This window comes from Hemitrygon akajei, chromosome 17, assembly GCF_048418815.1.
Source record: "Hemitrygon akajei chromosome 17, sHemAka1.3, whole genome shotgun sequence".
Lineage (NCBI taxonomy): Eukaryota > Metazoa > Chordata > Chondrichthyes > Myliobatiformes > Dasyatidae > Hemitrygon > Hemitrygon akajei.
The window spans coordinates 89,706,017-89,732,901 of NC_133140.1; the positions used below are offsets into that span (position 1 = coordinate 89,706,017).

General features: G+C 48.5%; 1 protein-coding gene across 2 annotated transcripts in view; it reads left to right on the top strand.

The window, feature by feature from the left end:
• Nucleotides 1-476: 476 nt before the first annotated feature.
• lrp3 (low density lipoprotein receptor-related protein 3) overlaps nt 477-26,885 on the top strand; it is an 84,441-nt gene continuing 58,032 nt past the window's right edge. For both annotated transcript variants that reach the window (XM_073070515.1, XM_073070516.1), the window contains exon 1: nt 477-713. In XM_073070515.1, the coding sequence (XP_072926616.1) occupies nt 659-713 (55 nt within the window). In that variant the 5' untranslated portion in view covers nt 477-658. The remainder of the gene's footprint in view (nt 714-26,885) is intronic.

The window sequence follows — 26,885 nt, forward strand, 5'->3', positions numbered from 1 at the left end:
CCACCACCTGCAGATTCCCCAAGCAACACATTATCCCGCTCGGAAATAGACCGCCGTCACTGGATTTAACTACGTGAGCCTCTACAAGGAATGCGGAGGTTCTCGCACTTGTTTGCCCCACCTCCCCTTTCGGAGGGCTGTTGGGGAGACGCGATAAATGCTGGTCCTGGCAGTCGAGTTCAAGGCCATTTAAAGTGCCTATAAAAAAGATTGCGACCTGCTATTTGGCTTTAGTACATCGCAGCAAACGTCGGCTGACGATCAGGTGACAGGTTACATCACGCAGCCGGCAGCATGAAAGCGCGCATTCGGCGGAATGTGCCGCCTGTCGGCTGCGAGCGGTACTACGCAGGCGCATTCGGCGGAATGTACCGCCTGTCGGCTGCGAGCGGTACTACGCAGGCGCATTCGGCGGAATGTACCGCCTGTCGGCTGCGAGCAGTAGTACGCAGGCGCCTTTGGTGATGTGTGCCGGTTGTACGCAGGCGCGGCGTCGCTGCTGCGGGAGAGCGGGGGTAGCGGGATTGGAGTGTGAGGGAGCAGGGCCGGGGGAGCGCCGAGCGCTGCAATGGAGCGGGACGAGCCCGGGGCCGCGGTACCGTACCCGGCTGACACAATATGCACCGCAGCCTGCCTGTAACACAGCGGCGAACAAGACATGGCGGCAGAACGGCGGCCAACGCTCCTCGGCTTCGGCCTGCTCTTCGGCACCGGTGGGTAGGCGGCTCGGTGGAGAGGAGGACACGGGGCCGAGTGCTAGGAGACACCGGGGGGGGTGGGGGGTGGAGAGTCGAGGTAGGCATCAGTGTAGTGGGTGCCCGAGGGTAAAGTCGGGGTATGGTGGTTTGGTCGAGGGACGGGGATCCAAGAAGGAGGAACCCCCGGCGTCAGCGAGTATTCCCGGAAGAGGAGATGGGGAAAGAGAGGGTGTCCTGGGACAAAGGAGTTACCATAAGCAGGGATGGTGCAGATGCGGGGCCTGGGGTACGTGAGGACAGCTCTGTGTAATACAGTGACAGACCCGTCCCTACCGGTACCGTACCCCGGTGTCACACAGTGACAGACCCGTCCCCACCGCTACCGTACCCCGGTGTCACACAGTGACAGACCCGTCCCCACCGGTACCGTACCCCGGGGTCACACAGTGACAGACCCGTCCCCACCGCTACCGTACCCCGGTGTCACACAGTGACAGACCCGTCCCCACCGGTACCGTACCCCATGTGTCACACAGTGACAGACCCGTCCCTACCGGTACCGTACCCCGGTGTCACACAGTGACAGACCCGTCCCCACCGCTACCGTACCCCGGTGTCACACAGTGACAGACCCGTCCCCACCGGTACCGTACCCCGGTGTCACACAGTGACAGACCCGTCCCTACCGGTACCGTACCCCGGTGTCACACAGTGACAGACCCGTCCCTACCGGTACCGTACCCCGGTGTCACACAGTGACAGACCCGTCCCCACCGCTACCGTACCCCGGTGTCACACAGTGACAGACCCGTCCCCACCGGTACCGTACCCCGGTGTCACAGTGACAGACCCGTCCCCACCGGTACCGTACCCCGGTATCACACAGTGACAGACCAGTCCCCACCGGTACCGTACCCCGGTGTCACAGTGACAGACCCGTCCCCACCGCTACCGTACCCCGGTATCACACAGTGACAGACCCGTCCCCACCGGTACCGTACCCCGGTGTCACAGTGACAGACCCGTCCCCACCGGTACCGTACCCCGGTGTCACAGTGACAGACCCGTCCCCACCGGTACCGTACCCCGGTGTCACAGTGACAGACCCGTCCCCACCGGTACCGTACCTCGGTGTCACACAGTGACAGACCCGTCCCTACCGGTACCGTACCCCGGTATCGCACAGTGACAGACCCGTCCCCACCGGTACCGTACCCCGGTGTCACAGTGACAGACCAGTCCCTACCGGTACCGTACCTCGGTGTCACACAGTGACAGACCAGTCCCTACCGGTACCGTACCCCGGTATCGCACAGTGACAGACCCGTCCCCACCGGTACCGTACCCTGGTGTCACAGTGACAGACCAGTCCCTACCGGTACCGTACCCCGGTGTCACACAGTGACAGACCCGTCCCCACCGGTACCGTACCCCGGTGTCACAGTGACAGACCAGTCCCTACCGGTACCGTACCTCGGCGTACCTCGGTGACACAGTGACAGACCAGTCCCTACCGGTACCGTACCCCGGTATCGCACAGTGACAGACCCGTCCCCACCGGTACCGTACCCTGGTGTCACAGTGACAGACCAGTCCCTACCGGTACCGTACCTCGGTGTCACACAGTGACAGACCCGTCCCCACCGGTACCGTACCCCGGTGTCACAGTGACAGACCCGTCCCCACCGGTACCGTACCCCGGTGTCACAGTGACAGACCCGTCCCCACCGGTACCGTACCTCGGTGTCACACAGTGACAGACCCGTCCCTACCGGTACCGTACCCCGGTATCGCACAGTGACAGACCCGTCCCCACCGGTACCGTACCCCGGTGTCACAGTGACAGACCAGTCCCTACCGGTACCGTACCTCGGCGTACCTCGGTGACACAGTGACAGACCAGTCCCTACCGGTACCGTACCCCGGTATCGCACAGTGACAGACCCGTCCCCACCGGTACCGTACCCTGGTGTCACAGTGACAGACCAGTCCCTACCGGTACCGTACCCCGGTGTCACACAGTGACAGACCCGTCCCCACCGGTACCGTACCCCGGTGTCACAGTGACAGACCCGTCCCCACCGGTACCGTACCCCGGTGTCACAGTGACAGACCCGTCCCCACCGGTACCGTACCTCGGTGTCACACAGTGACAGACCCGTCCCTACCGGTACCGTACCCCGGTATCGCACAGTGACAGACCCGTCCCCACCGGTACCGTACCCCGGTGTCACAGTGACAGACCAGTCCCTACCGGTACCGTACCTCGGTGTCACACAGTGACAGACCAGTCCCTACCGGTACCGTACCCCGGTATCGCACAGTGACAGACCCGTCCCCACCGGTACCGTACCCTGGTGTCACAGTGACAGACCAGTCCCTACCGGTACCGTACCCCGGTGTCACACAGTGACAGACCAGTCCCTACCGGTACCGTACCCCGGTGTCACACAGTGACAGACCCGTCCCCACCGGTACCGTACCCCGGTGTCACAGTGACAGACCCGTCCCCACCGGTACCGTACCCAGGTGTTACACAGTGACAGACCCGTCCTCACCGCTACCATACCCCGGTGTCACACAGTGACAGACCCGTCCCCACCGCTACTGTATCCCGGTGTCACACAGTGTCAGACCCGTCCCCACCGGTACCGTACCCCGGTGTCGCACAGTGTCAGACCCGTCCCCACCGGTACCGTACCCCGGTGTCGCACAGTGACAGACCCGTCCCCACCGGTACCGTACCCCGGTGTCGCACAGTGACAGACCCGTCCCCACCGCTACCGTACCCCGGTGTCGCACAGTGACAGACCCGTCCCCACCGCTACCGTACCCCGGTGTCGCACAGTGACAGGCCCGTCCCCACCGGTACCGTACCCCATGTGTCGCACAGTGACAGGCCCGTCCCCACCGGTACCGTACCCCATGTGTCACACAGTGACAGGCCCGTCCCCACCGCTACCGTACCCCGGTGTCACACAGTGACAGGCCCGTCCCCACCGGTACCGTACCCCGGTATCACACAGTGACAGACCCGTCCCCACCGGTACCGTACCCCGGTGTCACAGTGACAGACCCGTCCCCACCGGTACCGTACCCCGGTGTCACAGTGACAGACCCGTCCCCACCGGTACCGTACCTCGGTGTCACACAGTGACAGACCCGTCCCTACCGGTACCGTACCCCGGTATCGCACAGTGACAGACCCGTCCCCACCGGTACCGTACCCCGGTGTCACAGTGACAGACCAGTCCCTACCGGTACCGTACCTCGGTGTCACACAGTGACAGACCAGTCCCTACCGGTACCGTACCCCGGTATCGCACAGTGACAGACCCGTCCCCACCGGTACCGTACCCTGGTGTCACAGTGACAGACCAGTCCCTACCGGTACCGTACCCCGGTGTCACACAGTGACAGACCCGTCCCCACCGGTACCGTACCCCGGTGTCACAGTGACAGACCCGTCCCCACCGGTACCGTACCCCGGTGTCACAGTGACAGACCCGTCCCCACCGGTACCGTACCCCGGTGTCGCACAGTGACAGACCCGTCCCCACCGGTACCGTACCCCGGTGTCGCACAGTGACAGACCCGTCCCCACCGGTACCGTACCCCGGTGTCACACAGTGACAGGCCCGTTCCCACCGCTACCGTACCCCGGTGTCGCACAGTGACAGACCCGTTCCCACTGCTACCGTACCCCGGTGTCGCACAGTGACAGGCCCGTCCCCACCGCTACCGTACCCCGGTGTCACACAGTGACAGGCCCGTCCCCACCGGTACCGTACCCCGGTGTCACACAGTGACAGACCCGTCCCCACCGCTACTGTACCCAGGTGTTACACAGTGACAGACCCGTCCTCACCGCTACCATACCCCGGTGTCACACAGTGACAGACCCGTCCCCACCGCTACTGTATCCCGGTGTCACTCAGTGTCAGACCCGTCCCCACCGGTACCGTACCCCGGTGTCGCACAGTGTCAGACCCGTCCCCACCGGTACCGTACCCCGGTGTCGCACAGTGACAGACCCGTCCCCACCAGTACCGTACCCCGGTGTCGCACAGTGACAGACCCGTCCCCACCGCTACCGTACCCCGGTGTCGCACAGTGACAGACCCGTCCCCACCGCTACCGTACCCCGGTGTCGCACAGTGACAGGCCCGTCCCCACCGGTACCGTACCCCATGTGTCGCACAGTGACAGGCCCGTCCCCACCGGTACCGTACCCCATGTGTCACACAGTGACAGGCCCGTCCCCACCGCTACCGTACCCCGGTGTCACACAGTGACAGGCCCGTCCCCACCGGTACCGTACCCCGGTGTCACACAGTGACAGACCCGTCCCCACCGCTACTGTACCCAGGTGTTACACAGTGACAGACCCGTCCTCACCGCTACCATACCCCGGTGTCACACAGTGACAGACCCGTCCCCACCGCTACCGTATCCCGGTGTCACACAGTGTCAGACCCGTCCCCACCGGTACCGTACCCCGGTGTCACAGTGACAGACCCGTCCCCACCGGTACCGTACCCCGGTGTCGCACAGTGACAGACCCGTCCCCACCGCTACCGTACCCCGGTGTCGCACAGTGACAGGCCCGTCCCCACCGCTACCGTACCCCGGTGTCGCACAGTGACATACCCATCCCCACCGCTACCGTACCCCGGTGTCACAGTGACAGACCCGTCCCCACCGCTACCGTACCCCGGTGTCACAGTGACACACCCGTCCCCACCGGTACCGTACCCCGGTGTCACACAGTGACAGACCCGTCCCCACCGCTACCGTACCCCGGTGTCACAGTGACAGACCCGTCCCCACCGGTACCGTACCCCGGTGTCACACAGTGACACACCCGTCCCCACCGGTACCGTACCCCGGTGTCACACAGTGACAGACCCGTCCCCACCGGTACCGTACCCCGGTGTCACACAGTGACAGACCCGTCCCCACCGCTACCGTACCCCGGTGTCACACAGTGACAGGCCCGTTCCCACCGCTACCGTACCCCGGTGTCGCACAGTGACAGACCCGTTCCCACCGCTACCGTACCCCGGTGTCACACAGTGACAGACCCGTCCCCACCGCTACTGTACCCAGGTGTTACACAGTGACAGACCCGTCCTCACCGCTACCATACCCCGGTGTCACACAGTGACAGACCCGTCCCCACCGCTACCGTATCCCGGTGTCACTCAGTGTCAGACCCGTCCCCACCGGTACCGTACCCCGGTGTCGCACAGTGTCAGACCCGTCCCCACCGGTACCGTACCCCGGTGTCGCACAGTGACAGACCCGTCCCCACCGGTACCGTACCCCGGTGTCGCACAGTGACAGACCCGTCCCCACCGCTACCGTACCCCGGTGTCGCACAGTGACAGACCCGTCCCCACCGCTACCGTACCCCGGTGTCGCACAGTGACAGGCCCGTCCCCACCGGTACCGTACCCCATGTGTCGCACAGTGACAGGCCCGTCCCCACCGGTACCGTACCCCATGTGTCACACAGTGACAGGCCCGTCCCCACCGCTACCGTACCCCGGTGTGACACAGTGACAGGCCCGTCCCCACCGGTACCGTACCCCGGTGTCACACAGTGACAGACCCGTCCCCACCGCTACTGTACCCAGGTGTTACACAGTGACAGACCCGTCCTCACCGCTACCATACCCCGGTGTCACACAGTGACAGACCCGTCCCCACCGCTACCGTATCCCGGTGTCACACAGTGTCAGACCCGTCCCCACCGGTACCGTACCCCGGTGTCACAGTGACAGACCCGTCCCCACCGGTACCGTACCCCGGTGTCGCACAGTGACAGACCCGTCCCCACCGCTACCGTACCCAGGTGTCGCACAGTGACAGACCCGTCCCCACCGGTACCGTACCCCGGTGTTACACAGTGACAGACCCGTCCCCACCGGTACCGTACCCCGGTGTTACACAGTGACCATACATTGGAGCAGAGTTAACCACTTGACCCATCGAGTCTCCTCCACTGTTAAATCATTGCTGATCCTTTTTTTTCCCATCCTCAGTCCCACTCCCAGGCCTTCACCTCATTACACAGAAACATAGCCTACAGCACAATACAGACCCTTTGGCACACAATGGCCCACAGTATCTGACTCCACCACCGTTACTGGCAGCCCATTCCATGCACTCACCACTCTCTGCGTGAAAAACTTAACCTTGACATCTCCTCTGTACCTACTTCCAAGTACCTTAAAACTGTGTCCTCTCGTGTTAGCCATTTCAGCCCTGGGAAAAAGCCTCTGACTATCCACACAATCAATGCCTCTCATCTTGTACACCTCTATCAGGTCACCTCTCATCCTCTGTCACTCCAAGGAGAAAAGGCCAAGTTTACTCAACCTATTCTCATAAGGCATGCTCCCCAATCCAGGCAACATCCTTGTAAATCTCCTCTGCACCCTTTCTATGGCTTCCACATCCTTCCTGTAGTGAGGTGACCAGAACTGAGCACAGTACTCCAAGTGGGGTCTGACCAGGGTCCTATATAGCTGCAACATTACCTCTTGGCTCTTAAACTCAATCCCACAGTTGATGAAGGCCAATGCACTGTATGCCTTCTTAACCACAGTCAACCTGCGCAGCAGCTTTGAGTGTCCTATGGACTTGGACCCCAAGATCCCTCTGATCCTCCATACTGCCAAGAGTCTTACCATTAATACTATATTCTGCCATCATATTTGACCTACCAAAATGAACCACTTCACACTTATCTGAGTTGAACTCCATCTGCCACTTCTCAGCCCAGTTTTGTATCCTATCAATGTCCCACTGTAACCTCTGACAGCCCTCCACACTATCCAAAACCTTACCCCCCCCCCCCCCAATCTTTGTGTCATTAGCAAATTTACTAACCCATCACTCCACTTCATCATCCAGGTCATTTATAAAAATCATGAAGAGTAAGGGTCCCAGAACAGATCCCTGAGAAACTCCACTGGTGACTGACCTCCATGCAGAATACGACCTGTCTACAACCACTCTTTGCCTTCTGTGGGCAAGCAAATTCTAGTCCACAAAGCAAGGTCCCCTTGGATCTCATGCCTCCTTACTTTCTCAATAAGCCTGGGGTACCTTATCAAATGCTTTGCTGAAATCCATATACACTACATCTTCTGCTCTTCCTTCATTATTGTCACATCCTCAAAAAATTCAATCACTCTCGTAAGGCACGACCTGCCTTTGACAAAGCCATGCTGACTATTCCTAATCATATTATGCCTCTCCAAATGTTTATAAATCCTGCCTCTCAGGATCTTCTCCATCAACTTACCAACCATTGAAGTAAGATTCAGTGGTCTATAATTTCCTGGGCTATCTCTACTCCCTTTCTTGAATAAGGGAACAACATCTGCAACCCTCCAATCCTCTGGAACCTCTCCTGTCCCCGTTGATGATGCAAAGATCATTGCCAGAGGCTCAGCAGTCTCCTCCCTCGCCTCCCCACAGTAGCCTGGGGTACATTTCATTCGGTCCCAGAGACTTATCCAACTTGATGCTTTTCAAAAGCTCCAGCACATCCTCTTTCTTAATGTCTATATGCTCAGGCTTTTCAGTCCGCTGTAAGTCATCCCTACAATCGCCAAGATCCTTTTCCGTAGTGAATACTGAAGCAAAGTATTCATTAAGTATCTCTGCTATCTCCTCCGGTTCCATACACACTTTTCCATCATAACACTTAATTAGTTCTATTCTCTCACATCTTCTTGCTCTTCACATACTTGTAGAATGCCTTGGGGTTTTCCATAATCCTGCTGGACAAGGCCTTCTCATGGCCCCTTCTGGCTCTCCTAATTTCATTCTTAAACTCCTTCCTGCTAGCCTTATAATCTTCTAGATCTCCATCACTACCTGGTCTTTTGAACCTTTCGTAAGCTTTTCTTCTTAACTAGATTTTCAACAGCCTTTGTACACCATGGTTCCTGTACATCCTTTCCCTGTCTCGTTGGAACATACCTATGCAGAGCGCCACACAAAGATCCCCTGAACATTTTCCACATTTCTTCCGTGCATTTCCCTGAGAACATCTGTTCCCAATTTATGCTTCCAAGTTCCTGTCTGATAGCTTGATATTTCCCCTTACTCCAATTAAACACTTTCTTAGCTTGTCTGTTCCTATCCCTCTCCAATGCTATGGTAAAGGAGATGGAATTGAAATCATTATCTCCAAAATGCTCTCCACTGAGAGATCTGACACCTGACCAGGTTCATTTCCCAATACCAGATCAAGTACAGCCTCTCCTCTTGTAGGCTTATTGACATACTGTGTCAGGAAACCTTCCTGAACACACCTAACAAACTCCACTCCATCTAAACCCTTTGCTCTAGGGCATATATGTCAAACTCAAGGCCCACGGGCCAAATCCGGCCCGCGGTGGAATTATCTTTGGCCCGCGAGATAATATCTAATTACTATTAAAGCTGGCCCCAGTAATCGAAGCGCCTATGGCGTATGATATGGCTAATGCTGAGTTTATTCAGGTACCAGGTTTTCAGGGTTTTTAGTGTTTATTCGGCAGTCTTCTTCATAAGAAACGGAATTTGTAAAGTGAAACACTTTGTAGTTATAGCAGAGACTGAGACACATGAGAGCAGGCTGAAAAAACGGAGGCAACGAAAGCTGCGTTCGCACGCGTCCGACTGATCCGGCCCGCATGAAGCTGCATTTTGCTCAATCCGGCCCGTGACCTAAAATGAGTTTGACACCCCTGCGGGAGATGACAATATTTGGGAAATTAAAATCTCCCACCATGTTTATTATTACTCCTTTCTAGAATCTGTCTTCCTATCTGCTCTTCAATGTCCCTGTTACTATTGGGAGGTCTATAAAAAATACCCAGCAGAGTTATTGACTGCTTTCTGTTTCTAACTTCCAGCCACAGAGACTTGGTAGACAATCCCTCCATGACTTCCTCCTTTTCTGCAGCTGTGACACTATCTCTGATCAGCAGTGCCACACTTCCACCTCTTTTGCTTCCCTCCCTGTCCTTTCTGAAACATCTAAAGCTTGGCACTCTAAGTAACTATCCCTGCCCCTGAACCATCTGTAAAGTCTCTGTAATGCCCACAACATCATAGCTCCAAGTACTGATCCCCGCTCGAAGCTCATCCGCTTTGTTCAAGACTTCTTGCATTAAAATAGACACATCTCAAACTGTCGGTCTGAGCGCATCCCTTCTCTATCACCTGCCCATCCTCCCTCTTGCACTGTCTCCAAGCTTTTTTTATCTGTGAGCCAACTGCCCCTTCCTCTGTCTTCTTTGATGCTGTGGCCAAATGAGAATGTATCAATTTCCATCTTAAATGCATCCAATGACCTGGCTTCCACAGCTGCCTGTGGTAACAAATTCCACAAATTCACCACCAATTGGCTAAAGAAATTTCTCTGCATATTTGTTTTGAATGGACACCCCTGTATCTTGAGGCTGTGCCCTCTTGTTCTAGACTCCCCTCACCATGGGAATCATCCTTTCCACATCTGCTCTGTCTAGGCCTTTCAACATTCAAAAGGTTTCAGTGAGATCACCCTCATCCTTCTAAATTCCAGCGATTACAGGACCAGAGCCATCAGATGCTCAACGTATGATAACCCTTCCATTCCTAGAATCATCCTTGTGAACCACCTCTGAACTCTCTCCAACGCCAGCATATCTTTTCTTAGATGAAGAGCCTAAAATTGTTCACAATGCTGGAAGTGAGGGCTCCCCAGTGCCTTATAAAGCCTCATTATTACATCCCTGCTGTTATATTCCAGACCTCTTGAAATGAACGCTAACATTGCATTTGGCTTCCTCACCATCGACTTCACCTACAACTTTCAGAGTGATCTGCACAATGATTCATTACCAAGTCCCTTTGCATCTCAGATTTTTGAATTTTCTCTCCGTTTAGAAAGAAGTCTGCACATTTACTTCTACTATCAAAGTGCAAGAATATGCAGTTTCCAACATTGTATTTCACTTGCCATTTTCGTGCCCATTCTCCTAATTTGTCTTAAGTCCTTCTGTAGCCTACTTCTTTCCTCAACACCACCTGCCTCTTCACTAGTCTTTGTATCATCTGCAAAATTGTCAATAAAGCCATCTATTCCATCATTTAAATCATTGCTATACAGTATAAAAAGAAGTGGTCCCAACTTCGACCCATGCTGAACACCACCAGTCACTGGCAGCCAATCCGAAAAGGATCCTCGCTGCCTCCTACCAATCAGCCAATACACTAACCATGCCAGTAACTTTCCTATAATAACTTAGAATAACTATAATATCATGGGCTCATAACTTGGTAAGCAGCCTCATGTGTGGCATTTTGTCAAAGGACTTCTGAAAGTCCAAATATACAACATCCACTGCATCTCCTTTATTGATCCTACTTGTAGTCTCTTAAGAATTCCAACAGGTTCGTCGGGCAAGATTTTCCCTTAAGAAAAGGATTCTATTGTCCTATCTTGTCCACTTCTCCCTGTAACTTAGGCCCTCTAGTTCTGGCAACATCCAAGTAACTTTCTTTTGAACTCTTCCCAGTTTAACCGCGTCATTTTCTAGATCAGGGTGACCAAAACTGTACACAATACTCACCAGTGACTTGTACATCTGTACAATAATGTCTCAACTCCTGACTGATGAAGGCCAGAGTGCTAAATCTCTTTTTTCTCTACTCTGTCCATCTGTGACATTGCTTGCAGCAGACTTTCTACTTGTACTCCTTCTCCTTTTTTAAGATTTAAATTTTATTGAATTCCTTTTAAAATTTTCCCCGAACCCTTGAGTCAGTGTTGGAATTATATAAATCATAGCTTACAAAACATAAAATTATCCATAAAGTACAAAACAAACATGGCAGAAATAAGTATCAATATGATAACCATGTGTGTCTATTTAGACCTCTAATAACAGAAAAGACTGCCATTCAGCAATATGCTTCACCACAACATTCACCACTATTCCCCCCCCCCCAGGAAACCTAAAAATTTGCCCCATTTTTGTACTTGTACTCCTAATTGTTCCACCCCCTCGTGCCCTACCCTTTATAGTGTGAGTTGTACGCTACTTTCCAAGCTGCATCATCTTGCACTTATTGGTATTGAAATCCTTTTACCACTCCTTGGCCACTTACCTAGAGTCATAGAGCCCTACTGCAGAAGCAGGCCCTTCAACCCATCTAGTCTGTGCCAAACTTAATTTTGCCTAGTCCTATCAACCTGCATCTGGATTATTTCCCTTCATACCCTTCCCATCCATATACCTGTCCAAATTTCTCTTAATTGTTGCAATTGAACCTGTATTCAGTACTTTCGCTGGATGCTTGTCCAACCTCTGAGTGAAGAAGTTCCCTCTAGATATTTCGTCTTTCACCCTTAACCTTAAGTCAAATCAAGTTTAATAATTATTCAAACCATACGTAGAACGAGTCAGTATTCCTCTGGGACTAAGTTACAAAACACTCAAAATAGAGCAAACATTCAAAAATAGCAAGTAACTTAATTCAAAATATTGAGCAAATAGCATATTCACTCAAGAAAAAAAACATATATAGTCCAAGACCCTGAGCAACAATGTCCAGCGATCGATGGTGCAGTCTCCCAGCAGTGTACGGATGCATGCAGTCCAGCCCGCCATTCCACCACTTGAATACAGGAGGGCAGCACCAATGGGCGTGGCCAGGCCCCGGCTCAGTTCCATGCTGTAACGTTTCTGCATCTCTCTCCTGGTCTACCCCAGCAGGCAACCCTGAGGCTTGAGGCCCAGTTCTTGCTACAACTGTGGCTGCACAGCTCTCATGCTGACCCTCCACCAGACAAGGGTAACAGGCCTGTGGCAACTTACCTCATCACTGTCCAACAGAGTTTTTCGATTGCAAGTGAAATGTCTGAGACAATCTCCCACGGTTATACGGCACTGATTCCAACGCTTCCGGGTAGTGGGCAGCAACGTGGTCTGCAGCCAGGTCAGCTCTTCCGATATCCTGATGGGCTCCCTTGACACCTTGGCTGACCCGTTTGACACCTTGGCCAGCTCTGCTGCCTACACCAGTCTAGCTGCTCCAATCAACGAGCAGCTCACTGATGGAGTAGCCCTGCAGTGTTTTATGTTCTTGGAGTAGAATTGTCTTTGGAATGTAAAAAGGGAAAAAGCACCTTTGGTTGGCTCCCTAGAAGCCGCTGCGTTCGCACATACCACCATCTTATTTCCAATCTCACCCAACCTCAGTGGAAACACTCTGCTTGCATTTATCCTATCTATACCCCTTGTAATTTTGTATAACTCTTTTCCGATTCTTCATTCTCCGATGCTCCAGGGAATAAAGTCCTAACCTATTTAATCTTTCCCTATAACTCAAGTCCTCATACACCATCAATGTCATTATAAATTTTCTCTGCATTGTTTCAATCTTATTGATATCTTTCTGGTACGTAGATGACCAGAACTGCATACAATACTCCAAATTTGGTTTCACCACATCTTTCAACATAACATCTGAATTCCTGTACTCAGTACTCTGATTTCTGAAGGTCACGTGTCAAAAGGGTTGTTAATGACCCTATCTATCTGTGATGCCACTTTCAAAGAATTATGGATTTCCAGAGCCCTCTGTTCTGCCTCACTCCTCAACGCCCTTCCATACACTCTGCAAGTCTGATGCTGGTTTGTCCTCTGAAGATGCAACACCTCACATGTCTGCATTTGCAGCTTATTTTTACAGCTGGTCCAGATCCTGCGGCAAGCTTTGGTAGTGTTCTGTACTGATCACTCCACCCCCTGATCTTGATGTCATCTGCAAATTTGCTGAATCAGTTAATCACATTATCATCCAAATCTTTGATCTAGATGACGAACAACTACAGATCCAGTACCGATCCTTGCAGCACACCACTAGTCACAGGCTCTGTAGAGGATACCATTTATTACCCTTCTTTTGCCTCTCCCACAAAGCCGACATTGAATTCAATTTACTACCTCAACCTGAGTACCAAATGACTGAACCTTCTGGACCAGCACCTCATACGGGACTTTGTCAAAGGCTTTGCTAATGTCCATGTAAACAATGTCCTAGGCCTTTCCTTGGTAAAGTTCTTGAAAAACTGTGATGGCTCAAGATCACCTTGTAAATTACAATAACTTTCACCATCAACAATAACTTCTAATTTAATGTCACCTGCAAATTTACTGATCAAACTTTGCATATCTGCATGTGTACTTAATGAATAACAAGGGCCCTAACACTTACTTCTTCAACGCACTGCTAGTCACCAGCCTTCAACACCCCCCTCAGCTTCCTACCTCTGAACCAATGTGGAATCCACCTTACCAGCTCTCCCTGGCTCAGAAGGGATCTAACCTTCTGGACTAGTTGTCCATGTTGGGATTTTCTTTGTCCTCATCTACATTTTTGGTATCTTCTTCAAAAGAATCTGAGTAAAACATGACTTCCCACACCCAAAGCTTCACAGACTCTCCTAATCAGATTGTATTATCCAAATGCTGGTAGATTCTATCTCTCCGAATTCTCTTCTGGACAAAGAAGAGTGCAGGGAAAATCATTGCACACGCTACCCACCCTGCAAACTGCTTTTCCAAAAGCTCCCTACTGGAAAGTGCTGCAGAGCTATTCAAACAAAATCTTCATGTATCTTAAACATTTCTTCCCCCTCTGCACCCCCCCCCCCCAGCAGATAATCTGATCGATCATTCTACGTAGCTCCCCCTATCTATTACCCCTTTCACTGAACTGCACTGGAAACACTTCATTCCACTTTTTATAAAGCTATTTACATTGTAAATACATGCTGGTGTTGGTATTTACATAGGTTTACTCCAAATCCATACCTTAACCTCTAACTTTATATATTATTAATTTGCAATATTTTTCACAAGATGGAGTATAAATTCAAAAGGCACAAGTTTATTTATTTAGAGTTGCAAGAAAAAGTTTGTGAACCCTTTGTAATTACCTGGTTTTCTGTAAAAATAATAAGGTTGTGGCCTGATCTTCATCCACGTCACAGTAATAGACAAACACAATCTGCCTAAACTAATAATACATAAACAATTGTACTCCTCATCAAAACTGAGAGTCACCATTTAAACAATCACAGTCTAGGTTCAAAAAGTATGTGAACCTTTGGGGTAATGCCTTCTACAAAAGCTATTTGGAATCAGGTGTTCCAATCAATGAGATGAGATTGGAGGTGTGGGTTGTCGAGTTGCCCTGCCCTATTAAAAAAAAGACACACAAAGTCAGATTACTGACAAAGCCTGCTCTTATCAAGAAAGATCTGTTTATGTGCACCATGCCTTGATCAAAACATCTTTGAAAGGACCCTAGAAGGAGAATTGTAGAGATACATGAAGCTGGAAAAGGCTCATAAAGCATTTCTAAAGACCCGAGTGTTCTTCAGCCCACAGTAGGAGAAGTTGTTTATAAATGGAGAAAATTCAGTATTGTTGCTCCCCTCCCTAGGAGTGGGCATCCTGCAAAGATCACACCAAGAGCACAAAGTGCAATGCTGAAGGAGGTGGAAAAACAACCCAAGGGTAACAGCAAAAGACATGCAGAAATCTCTAGAACTTGCTTCTGTGTCCACTATAAGAAAAGCACTGAACAAGAACGGTGTTCATGGAAGGACACCACAGAAGAAACCAGTGCTCTCCAAAAAAAATGTTGCATGTCTTAAGTTTGCAAAAGACCACCTGGATGTTCCATAATGCTGCTGGGATAATGTTCTATGGACAGATGAGACAAAGTTGAACTTTTTGGCAGAAAAGCACACTGCTGTGTTTAGAGGAAAAAGGCCACTGTACACCAACACCAAAACCTCATCCCATCTGTGAAGCATGGAGGTTTGGGGCTGCTTTGCTGCCTCAAGGGCCTGGGCAGCTTGCAATTTTAGAGGGAACAATGAATTCAAAATTGTGTCAAGACGTTGAGATTACAAGTAGGATAGATAGAGGGGATGCAGTGGATGTTGTATATTTGGACTTTCAGAAGGCCTTTGACAAGGTGCCACACATGGGGCTGCTTACCAGGTTAAGAGCCTATGGTATTACAGGAAAGTTACTAACATTGTTAGAGCATTGGTTGATTGGTAGGAGGCAGTGAGTGGGAATAAAAGTTAACTTGCAGGTTGAGTCAGTAGTGAGGAAGGCAAATACGATGTTAGCATTCATTTCAAGAGGTCTTGAATACAAGAGCAGGAATGTGATGTTGAGGCTTTATAAGGCACTGGTGAGGCCTCAACTTGAGTATGGTGAACAGTTTTGGGCTTCTCTAAGAAAAGATGTACTGACATTAGAGAAGGTTCAGAGGAGTTTGCAAGGATGATTCTGGGAATGAAAGGGTTATATGAGGACATTTGATGGCTCTTGGTCTGTACTCGCTGGAATTGGGGGGTGTGTGAATATCTCATTGAAACCTTTTGAATGTTGAACTGTGAATGTTGACAGAGTAGATGTGGAAAGGATGATTCCCTTGGTGGGGGAAGCTAGGGTAAGAGGGCACAGCCTCAGGATAGAGGGGCATCCATTTAAAACAGAGATGCAGAGAAATTTCTTTAGCCGGAGGGTGGTGAATTTGTGGAGATTGTTACTACAGGCAGCTGTGGAGGCCTGGTAATTGGGTGTATTTAAGGTGGAGATTGATGGGTTTTTGATTGGCCATGGCATCAAAGTTACAGGGAGAAGACGTGGAATGGAGTTGAGGAGGGGGGAAGGATCAGTCATGATTAAATGGTGGAGCAGACTCGATGGACCAACTGGCCTAAAATGTCTTATGTGTAAGATGCTGTGGCATGACCTGAAGAGGATTGCTCATGTAAGGTATCCCAGAAATATTGATAAACTTAAACAGTTTTGTATGGAGGAATGATCTAAAATTCCTCCTTGTTGTGCAAGGCTGATCAGCAGCTACAGGAAACATTTGATGGAGGTTAATGCCGCTAAAGGACCAGTTATTAAATACAAGGGTTCACATACTTTCTCCAGTCGGGACTGTGAATGATTAAACAATCTGTTTAATAAAGACATGAAAAGTACAAATATTTGTGTGTTACTAGTTTAGGCAGATTACATTTGTCTATTATTGTGACTAAGATGACGATCAGACCACATTTTATGAAAAATTAATGCAGAAAACTAGGTAATTGCAAAGGATTCACAAACTTTTTCTTGCAGCTGTAGTGTGGAACAGATCCTTCTGGGTCTTTGAGCTCACCGCTCAGCAACTCACTGGTTTAACCCTAGCCCAATCAAGGGACAATTTACAAAGGGGGAAAGCGGCCCTACGCAGTGAGTATATAGAGTTGGGAAAGAGGCTGGAAAGAAGGACCTCCAAGGGTGTAATCCCCAGATTACTCCCTGTGCAGTGGCCCAGTCAGGTAGGAATGGGGTGATAGCAAGGACGAATGAGTGGCTGCAGAGATGGCGCAAGGGACAGTGTTTCAACTTCTTGGAAGATTAGAACCTTTTTCTGGGGAAGGGGTGACTTGTACAAGAAGGACGGGTTGCACCTGAACTAGAGGGGAATTAATATCTTGGCCGGAAGGTTTACTGATACTACTCGAGAGAGTTTAAACTAGATTTGCAGTAGGCTGGGAACCAGTGCCCCAGGTCAGTAAGTGAAGGATTGGACCAGAAGGTAAATGTCAGGGAAAGTATTGAAAAGCAAAATCGAAAAAACAGGTATGATGGGTGGGATAGTTTGAAGTGTGTATATGTTAATGCTGGGAGTATTATGGGTAAGGGTGATGATCCTTAGAGCACAGATCAGTACATGAAACTATGGTGTTGTAGCCATTACTGAAACTTGATTGAGAGAGGGGCAGGAATGGACAATTACTGTACCACGTTTCCTAAGTTTTAGAAAAGATAGGGGAGGAGGTAAAAAAAAGGGGTGGAGTTGGACTATTATTCAGAGACAATGTCACAGCTGTACTCGGGAGATATAGTGGAGGGGTCAGGACACTGACTCCATTTAAGTAGAATTCAGAAATAAGAAGAATGCAGTCACTGATGGGATTGTATTACAGACCCCCTAACCGCCACTAGGACATTGAGGAACAGATTTGTAATCAGATTAACAAAATGTGTAAAAATAATAGGGTTGTTGTCATGTGGAATTTCAGCTTTTCTCATATGAACTGTGATCTCCTTGGTGTAAGGGGTTTAGATGGGGCTGAATTTGTTAAGGGTATCCAGGAAGGTTTCTTAAATCATTACATGGGCGGTCCCATGAGAGAAGGGCCGTATTGGACCTGGTGTTGGGTAATGAGTCTGACCAGATGACTGACCATCCAGTGGATGAACAGTTAGGCAAGAGTGACCATAACTCCTTAACTTTTAGAATAGCTATAGATAAAGATGGGCATAGTCCTTGTGAGAGATTTAAATTGCAGTAGGGCAAATTATGAGGGCATTGGGAACATCTTTTCTCTGGCAAGTCCACATCAGACTTGTGGAGGTTGTGTAAAACTCAATTGCACAGAGTACAGGAAGGATACGTTCCTGTTAGAAGGAAGGATGGAGATGGAAGCTAAGAGTACCTTGGATGTCCAAAGAAGGGATAAATTTAGTCAAGAAGAAAAAGCAAAAGTATGTAAAGATTTGGAAGTCAGAATCAAACGAAGCACATGAGTATAAATAACCCAGTAAATAACTAAGGAAGGGAGTTAGGAAAGCCAGGAGGGGCCATGAAAAGTCCTTGGTCAGTAGGATTAAGGTGAATCCCAAGGCTTTCTTTACAGACATCAAGAGTAAAAGGATAACTAGGGAGAGGGTAGGACCACTCTGGATAAAGGGGGGAACATTTGCTTGGATGCAGAGAATGTGAGTGAGGTACTTAATGAGTTCTTTGCTTTAGTATTTACCAAGGGAAAGAATGAGGAGGACCAGGAGATCTGTGCTAAGTGTATAAATGCATTTGGGTGTTTAGAGGTCAAGCGGGAGGAAGTGTTGAGCCTCCTAATGAGAATTAAGGTAGTTAAGTCTCCAGCCCCTGATGGGATTTATCCCAGGTTATTGAGGGAGGCAAAAGACAAGATTGCTAAGCCCTCAAACAGTATCTTTGTGTCCTCTGGCCTCAGGTGAGGTCCCAGAGGACTGGTAAGTGGCTAATGTTGCTCCTCTATTTAAAACAGGAACAAGGGAAATTCCAGGGAACTATAGACCAATGAGTCTCATGTCAGTTGCAGGGAAATTGCTGGAGAAGATTCTTAGGGATACGATATATTTCAGCATTTGGAAACCCATGGTCTAATTAGTGAGAGCCAGCATGGCTTTGTGCAATGCAGATCTTGCCTTACTAACTTGATTGATATTTTTGATAAGGTGACGAGAGCGATTGATGAGGGTAGGGCAGAAGATGTTGTCTTAATGGATTTTAGTGATGCATTTGACAAAGTCCCTCATGGGAGGCTAATCCACAAGATTAAGCTGCATAGGATCCATAATGAATTGGCTGTTTGGATTTGGAACTGGGTTGAGCTTAGAAGACAGAAGGTGGTGGTTGAAGACACTTTTTTGAGCTGGAGATTTGTAATTAGTGTAGTTTGGCGAGGATCTGTACACGGACCTCTGCTGTTTGTTCTGTATATAAATGACCCAGATGAAAATATAGATGGGTGGATTCGTAAGTTTTTGGATTATACCAAGGTTGATGGAGTTGATGGATAGTGCAGAAGACTGGCAAATAATATATCATGATATAGATCAGTTGCAGATATAGACTGGAGTTTAACCCAGATAAGTGTGAGGTACTGAATCTCAGTAGGGAAAATGCAAGGAGACTATACACTGTTAAGGGCAAGAACCCTCAGAGTGTTGCTGAGCAGAGAGATCTTGCGATCCAAGTTCATAGCTCCTTGAAAGTGGCTACATAGGTTGATAAGGTGGTTAAGAAGGCTCATTGGACTGCTTGCCTTTATTAGTCAAGGCAATGAGTTCCAAAGTCAGGAGATTATGTTACAACTTTATAAAACTCTGATTAGGCTACATCTGGAGTATTGTGTACAGTTCTGGTCACCTCATTATAGGAAGGATGTTGAGGATTTTGAGAGGGTGCAGAAGAGGTTTACCTGGATGCTGCTTAGTTCAGAGGGCATATGCTATCACGAGGCTGGATAAACTTGTGCTGTTTTCTCTGGAACAGCAGAGGGTGAGGGGAGATCTGATAGAGGTTTACAAGATTATAGATAGAGTGGACAGAGAGTATCTGTTTACCAGGCTTGAAATGTTTAATACCAGAGGGTGTGCATTGAATGTGAGAGGGAATAGGTTCAAAGGGAATGTGAGGGGTAAGTTTTATACTCAGAGAGTGGTGGATGCTTGGAATACACTGCCTGGTATGCTGGTAGAGGCAAATACATGAGAGATGATTGGATAGGTGCGTGAATGCTTACAAGATGGCTCTTTAGAGCAGCTTGTACTTGAGCCTACTCGGGGAAAGGAAATCTTAGATTGGGTGTTGTGCAATAACCCAGATCTTATTAGGGAGTTTAACGTAAAGGAACCCTTAGAAGGCAGTGATCATAACATGATTGAATTCATACTGCAGTTTGAGAGGGAGAAGCATAAATCACATGTATCAGTATAGCAATGGAAGAAAGGAAAGTACAGAGGCATGAGAGAGGAGTTTGCCCAGGTGGAGGAGAATGATGGCAGAACAGAGATGGCTGAAGTTTCTTGGTGTAGTTCACAAGGCACAGGTTAGATGTGTCCCACAAAGGAAGATGATCTCAAATGACAGGGGTATCAACCATGGCTGACAAAGGACTGCATAAACATATAAGGTAGCAAAAGTGAGTGGGAAGATGAATGACTGGGAATCTTTTAAAATCCAGAAAAAGGCAACTAAAAAAGCTGTAAGAAGGGAAAAGATGAAATGTGGGGGCAGACTAGTCAATAATATAAAACAGGATACCACATTTTTTTCAGTTATATAAAGAGTAAAAGAGAGGTGAGAGTTGATATTGGACCACTGGAAAATGATGCTGGTGAGGTAGTAATGGGGAACAAAGAAATGGCAGATGAACTTAATGGGTACTTTGCATATGTCTTCACTGTGGAAGGCACTAGCAGTGTGCCAGAGGACCATGAGTGTCGGAGAGCAGGAGTGAGTGCCATTGCTATTACAAAAGAAAAAGTGCTGGGCAATCTCAAAGGTCTTAAGGTGGATTATTCACCTGGGCCAGATGGGCTACGTCCCAGAGTCCTAAGAGAGATTGCTTAAGAGATAACGGATGCATTGGTCATGATCTTTCAGCATCACTTGATTCTGGCATGGTCCTGGAAGATTGGAAATGTCACTCCACTCTTTAAGAAGGTTGGAAGGCAAAAGAAAGGAAATTATGGGCCAGTTAGCCTAACTTGGCGATAATAAAGGATTCTGATTCTGATTCTCAGTATTTGGGGAAATATTGAAGTCTATTATTAAGAATGAGGTGTTGAGACACTTGGAGACAAATGATAATATAATTCAAAGTCAGCATGTTTTCTGTTAGGGGAAAACTTGCCTGACAAATCTGTTAGAATTCTTCAAGGAAGTAACAAGCAGGGTGGACAAAGGCGAGGCAGTGGATGTCATTTACTTGGATTTTCAGAAGGCGTTTGATAAGGTGTCACACATGAGGCATTATTCTGTGGCATTATTGGAAAGATATTGGCATGGATAGTGGAATGGCTGACAGGCAGGAGGCAGTGAGTGGGAATAAAAGGGGCCTTTTCTGGTTGGCTGACAGTGACTAGTGGTGTTCCTTAGGGATCAGTATTGGGACTGCTGCTTTTCACGTTGTTTGTCAATGATTTAGATAATAGAAGTGATGGCTTTCTGGCAAAGTTTGTGGGTGATGCAAGGATAGGTGGAGGGGTAGGTAGTGCTGAGGAAACAATGCGATTGCAGCAGGACTTAGACAAATTGGAAAAATGGGCAAAAAAGTGACAGATGGAGTACAGCGTTGAGAAATGTATGATAATGTATTTTGGTAAAAGGAACGTTAGTGTGGACTATTATCTAAATGGGGAGAAGGTTCAAACATCAGAGGTACAGAGGGACTTTGGAGTCCTCATGCAAGACTCCCAGAAGGTTAATTTACAGGTTGAGTCAGTGGTAAAGAAGGCAAATGCAATATTGGCATTTATTTCAAGGAGAATAGAATATAAAAGCAATGAGATAATGCTGAGCCTTTATAAGACACTAGTCAGGCCACACTTGGAATATTGTCAACAGTTTTGGGCACAATATCTCAGAAAGGATGTGTTGTCTTTGGAGAGAGTCCAGAGGAGGTTCCGGAGGATAATTCCAGGAATGAAGGAGTTAACCTGTGAGGAGCATTTGGCAGCTTTGGGCCTGTACTCACTGGAACTTAGAAGATTGCAGGGGGGATCTCATTGAAACTTAGTGAAAGTTGAAAGAACTAGATAGGGTGGATGTGGTATGGATGTTTCCTTTGGTGGGGGTATCTGGAACTAGTGGGCACAGCCTCAGAATTGAGGGGTAACCCTTTAGAACAGAGGTAAGGAGGAGTATTTTTGGCCAGAGAGTTGTAAATCTTTGGACTGCTCTGCCACAGACTACAGTGGAGGGCAAGTCCATGCGTAAATTTAATGTGGAAGTTGATATTCTCTTGATTGGTCATGGCATCAAAGGATATGGCAAGAAGGTGTATGGGTTGGGTGGGGTCGGGGAATCAGCCATGATGGAATGGCGGGGCAGACTTGATAGACTGAATGGCCTAATTCTGCTTCTATGTCTTATGGATGTAAGAAAGATGGAGAGATATGGACATGGTGTAGATTGGAGGAAATGGCCTGTTCCTGTGCTGATTTCTTCTATGTTCTATGACCAAGTACTGCTAACCGGTACATCTTTGGACTATGAGAGGAAACCCACATGCTTACGGGAAGGACTTATAAACTTCTTATAGTCAGCATTGGGAATGAACTCTGAATTCCAATGCCCTGAGCTGAAAGAGTGTCACGCTGTGGCAGTCCTTCTCAGTCTTTTTATAGTCATCAGTGGATTTGCTCATTCTAACCTCTTAAACTGAATATATGCTTCCTTTTTCTTGACTAGAGCCACAATATCTCTTGTCAGGCAAGGTTCCTTGAAATTGTCAGGATTATTCTTCATCCTAACAGGAGCATACTGCTCTTGGGCTCCTGATATCATACTCCTAAAGCCTCTCACTTGACATTTATTTATTTCCCTTCAGAGAGACTCACCCAATCGATCTTTGCTAGATCTCTGTCTAATTCCCCCCAATTATCCCTTTTAGTTACTTGTCCTGCCTCATTCCCTGAGGAGGTCCATACTGCATCCTGTCGAGTAGGGCCCTCTGCATATTGATAAGGAAATTTTCCTGGATGTATTCCACAAATTCCACCCCCTACAGGCCTTTAACCATCAGGGTGGCTCCATCAGGGCCAGAAAATTAAAATCTCCCACTAATATTATTAGAGCCATGAGCAATTGCTCTACACTCTTGCTCCTCAAGTCCCCATTGGAGGAGGGTGGGAAGAAGAACTATAATACACTCTTGAGTGGCTCGCCCCTTTTTTCTAAATTCTACTCATATGGCCTCACTGGACGATCCCCCTCACCCCCCAAGGGTGTCATCTCTAATGCTGTTATACCTTCCATTAACAAAGAGGCCACAACCCCTGTTTGTTTCCTTGTACCTCTGTCATGCCTGTAGCATCTGTATTCTGGAATATTCAGCTGCCAGTCCTGTCCTTCTCTCAGCTATGTTTCTGTTTGCGCACAGTGTGCAAGAACCTTGTAACTGTTAGACAAAGGAAAGGGCTGTACAGAGGGGATGGGCAGTAGATAACAGCAGGGAGAGTTTGACCTATCAGGTGTTGTAGGATTATTGAGAGCTGTGTTTACATGGCAGTGGGGAGACTATAATGGCAACTTGCACAACCCAGCGCCTGGTATGTCCTGTAATGTAAGTTCAAAGTCAATTTATTATCAAAGTGTTTATATCAGAGTCAGCTTTAATATCACTGGCACCTATTGTGAAATTTGTTGTTATGCAGCAGCAGTGCATTGCAATATATAATAATAAAAGCTAAATTAGTACTATATATATTAGAAGTTAAATTAAATAAGTAGTACATAAGTTCATAAGTAGTACTGGTGATGGGGGTCCTGAATCATGGAGCCCTTTGTTTGAGGCATCGCTCCTTGAAGATGTCCTGGATGCCCATGATGGAGCTGACTAAGTTCACAACTCTCTGCAGCTTACTTTGATTCTATGCAGTAGCCCCTACCCCCCATTCCAGTCGGTGATGCAGCTGTTAGAATACTTTCCACAGTACTTTGGTAGGAATTCGCGAGTGTCTTTGGTGACATACCAAATCTCCTCAAACTCCTCATGAAATATAGCTGCTGTTGTACCTACTTTGTAGCTGCATCAATGTATTGGGATAGATCCTAAGAGATGTTGACACCCAGGAACTTGAAATTGCTCTCCCTTTCCTCCTCCAGAGAGGCACCTTGTGTGGGCAGAGGGGATTAGTAAAGGTTCTCATCATGGTCAGTGTAGACATGATGGGCCTGAAGGATTTGTTCTGGGGCTGAAGAATTGAAGGTAACCCAGAGCCAGGATGGGCTGTTATTCAGGGGAGCAGAGCAGTGAGACAAGCCTGAAGTGCCGATGGAGCAACCATGACTCCTGACCCTCTGAGGGGGGAGGAGTGATGGGACTGATGGTGCCTCTGGAGAGAGGGCCTGTGCTTGGCACAACGGTGCTGCTGATCAAGATTTGGGCAAAAAAGAAAATCTGTATATGCTGGAAATGCAAGTAACACACACAATGCTGGAGGAGCTCAGCAGGCCAGGCAGTATCTATGAAAAAGAGTGCGGTCGATGTTTCAGGTCTCGGTCCAAAATGTTGACTGTTCTCTTTCTCAAGATATGGAGGGCTCTGCTACCAAAGCAAAGTTCCCCATCTCTGGGAATGTTTGTCAGTGCAGCTTGGAAAATCCAGGAGAAGTGTGGGGATTCCCAGCTGCAGAAATCAGAGGGCAACAGCACAAACAGTGTAATTACCTCTGCTCCTTGAATCCCCAGCACTGTAAGCAACCTTTCCTTTCCCACTACCATCTGCCTCTGTGTGCATTGGGGTTCTCTATGTCTGTCTTAGGCTCTCCAACACTTTGGTAGAATACCCTTGGTCTCAAGTGGATTGGATAGTAGTCTGATCAAAATGTAATCAGATTCCTGAAGCAATAAGGGATGGTGATGCTCTGGACTGCTTCCCAAAGCAGAGTTAAAGTGATGATGAAATATTCTTCAGGGTTCAAGATAGTTTAATGTCATTTTCTGTACAGTAATGTAGAGGAGACTGAAAAAAATTGTTAATCCAGATCTGATACACCACACAAAAACACCAAAATAAGATAAAGAGTAAAATAATAATTAAAAAATCGTAATAACTATAAATATGTAAGATGGCTTATATACATCGATTGCATGTCCATAAAGTGACTAGGCACAGGAGTGTCTGTACATAGAGTGACTGACGGGAAATGATAAAATGGTGGTGGTGGGGATTGGGTTAGTGGATAGAAGGTTACTCAGTCTTACTGCTAAGGGAAAGTAACTGTTTTTGAGTCTGCTGGTCCTGTTATGGATGCTATGTAGCCTCCTTGCTGATGGTAGAATGCCCTTCATGTGGGTAAGCTGGTGTCGGTGGTGCGTTGAGCAGTTTTAGCTACCCGTTGTGGAGCCTTCCTGTCTGTTGTCGAGCAGTTTCCACACCACGTGGTGATGCAGCTTGTTAGGATGCTCTCTACTGCGCTTCTGTAGAGTGACACGAGTTTAGAAAGTAATTCGAGCCTCCTTGGAAAGTAAAGGTGTTGGTGAGCTTTCTTGATGGTCAGAGGTTGTGTGAGATGTGCAGTCCCAGGAGTGACAAGTCCCAGGACCTCACCACCAGATTTCCACGTAAGGTCGGATCATTTGATGTCCTCAGTAACTGTACCAGGAATGAGTGAGGTTGTTGCTCGTCTTCCTCCAGGATTCCTCCTTGTCCGGTTGTCTGGTAGAAGATGCCAAGGTTCATTCCAGAGTGTGCTCGCAGGGATACACCTGCAGTCTTCCCATGTTTATTTGAGGACTACCCATACAGTGAGGCACCCTCTCTGCTCTGCTGACACTGACCAGTATTCCATAGCAGGGTGTTGTGTATACCAGGTGCTGCATGACAGCGTTCAGAGACTCATCTACAGCTCCCCTACATCCCACACAAACTGGCCAGAACCTGTGTTTAACCCAATGAACTCTGGCTCATGGCCTGTACATGCTTAACTGATGCTATCAATTGTTCCTCAACTTTCCCTGTAAGGGAGTAGACAGGATTAGAATATAAGAATCTAATACTGAGGCTTTATAGGCATTGGTCAGACTGCACTTGGAGCATTGTGAACAGTTTTGGGTGCTTTATCTAAGAAAAGATGTGCTGGTATTGGAGAGTGTCCAGAGGATGTTCATGAGAATGATTCTGGGAATTAAAGGATTAATGTATGAATTGCATTTGATGGCTCTGGGCCTGTGCTCGCTGGAGCTTAGAAAAATGAGGGAGGATCTTTTTGAAACATCAAGTATTGGAAGGCCTGGATAGAGTAGATATGGGAAGGATATTTCCTATAGTGGGGGAGTCAAGAACCAGAAGACAGTCTCAGAGGGATGTCCATTTAGAATGAGATGAGGAATTTCTTTAGCCAGTAAGTAGTGAATTTCTGCAATTAATTGCCACAGCCGGCTGTGGAGGTAAAGTTATTGGGCACATTTAAAGCAGAGGTTGATAGATTCTTGATTAGTGATGATGTCAAAGGTTACAGGAAGAAGGCAAGGGAATGGGGTTGAGAGGGATAATAAATCAGCACGATGAAATGGAGGAGCAGTCTTGATAGGCCAAATGGCCTAATTCTACTATGATATGGTCTTATGGTTCTAATGTTACTGAGGATGGCGATTCTCTGCCTAGTGGGGTGATAGATCTGGGTCACTGAGGGGACTTGAGCAAGGAGGGAAATAACTCTCCTAGGCTAGGGAAGTGCAGGCTCCTCTGGAGTCAAGGGACAAAGGCAGCTGATATGAGTGATGAGATATGACCACTCCTCTGGCTGCTTAGTTGAGTACCTATTAATC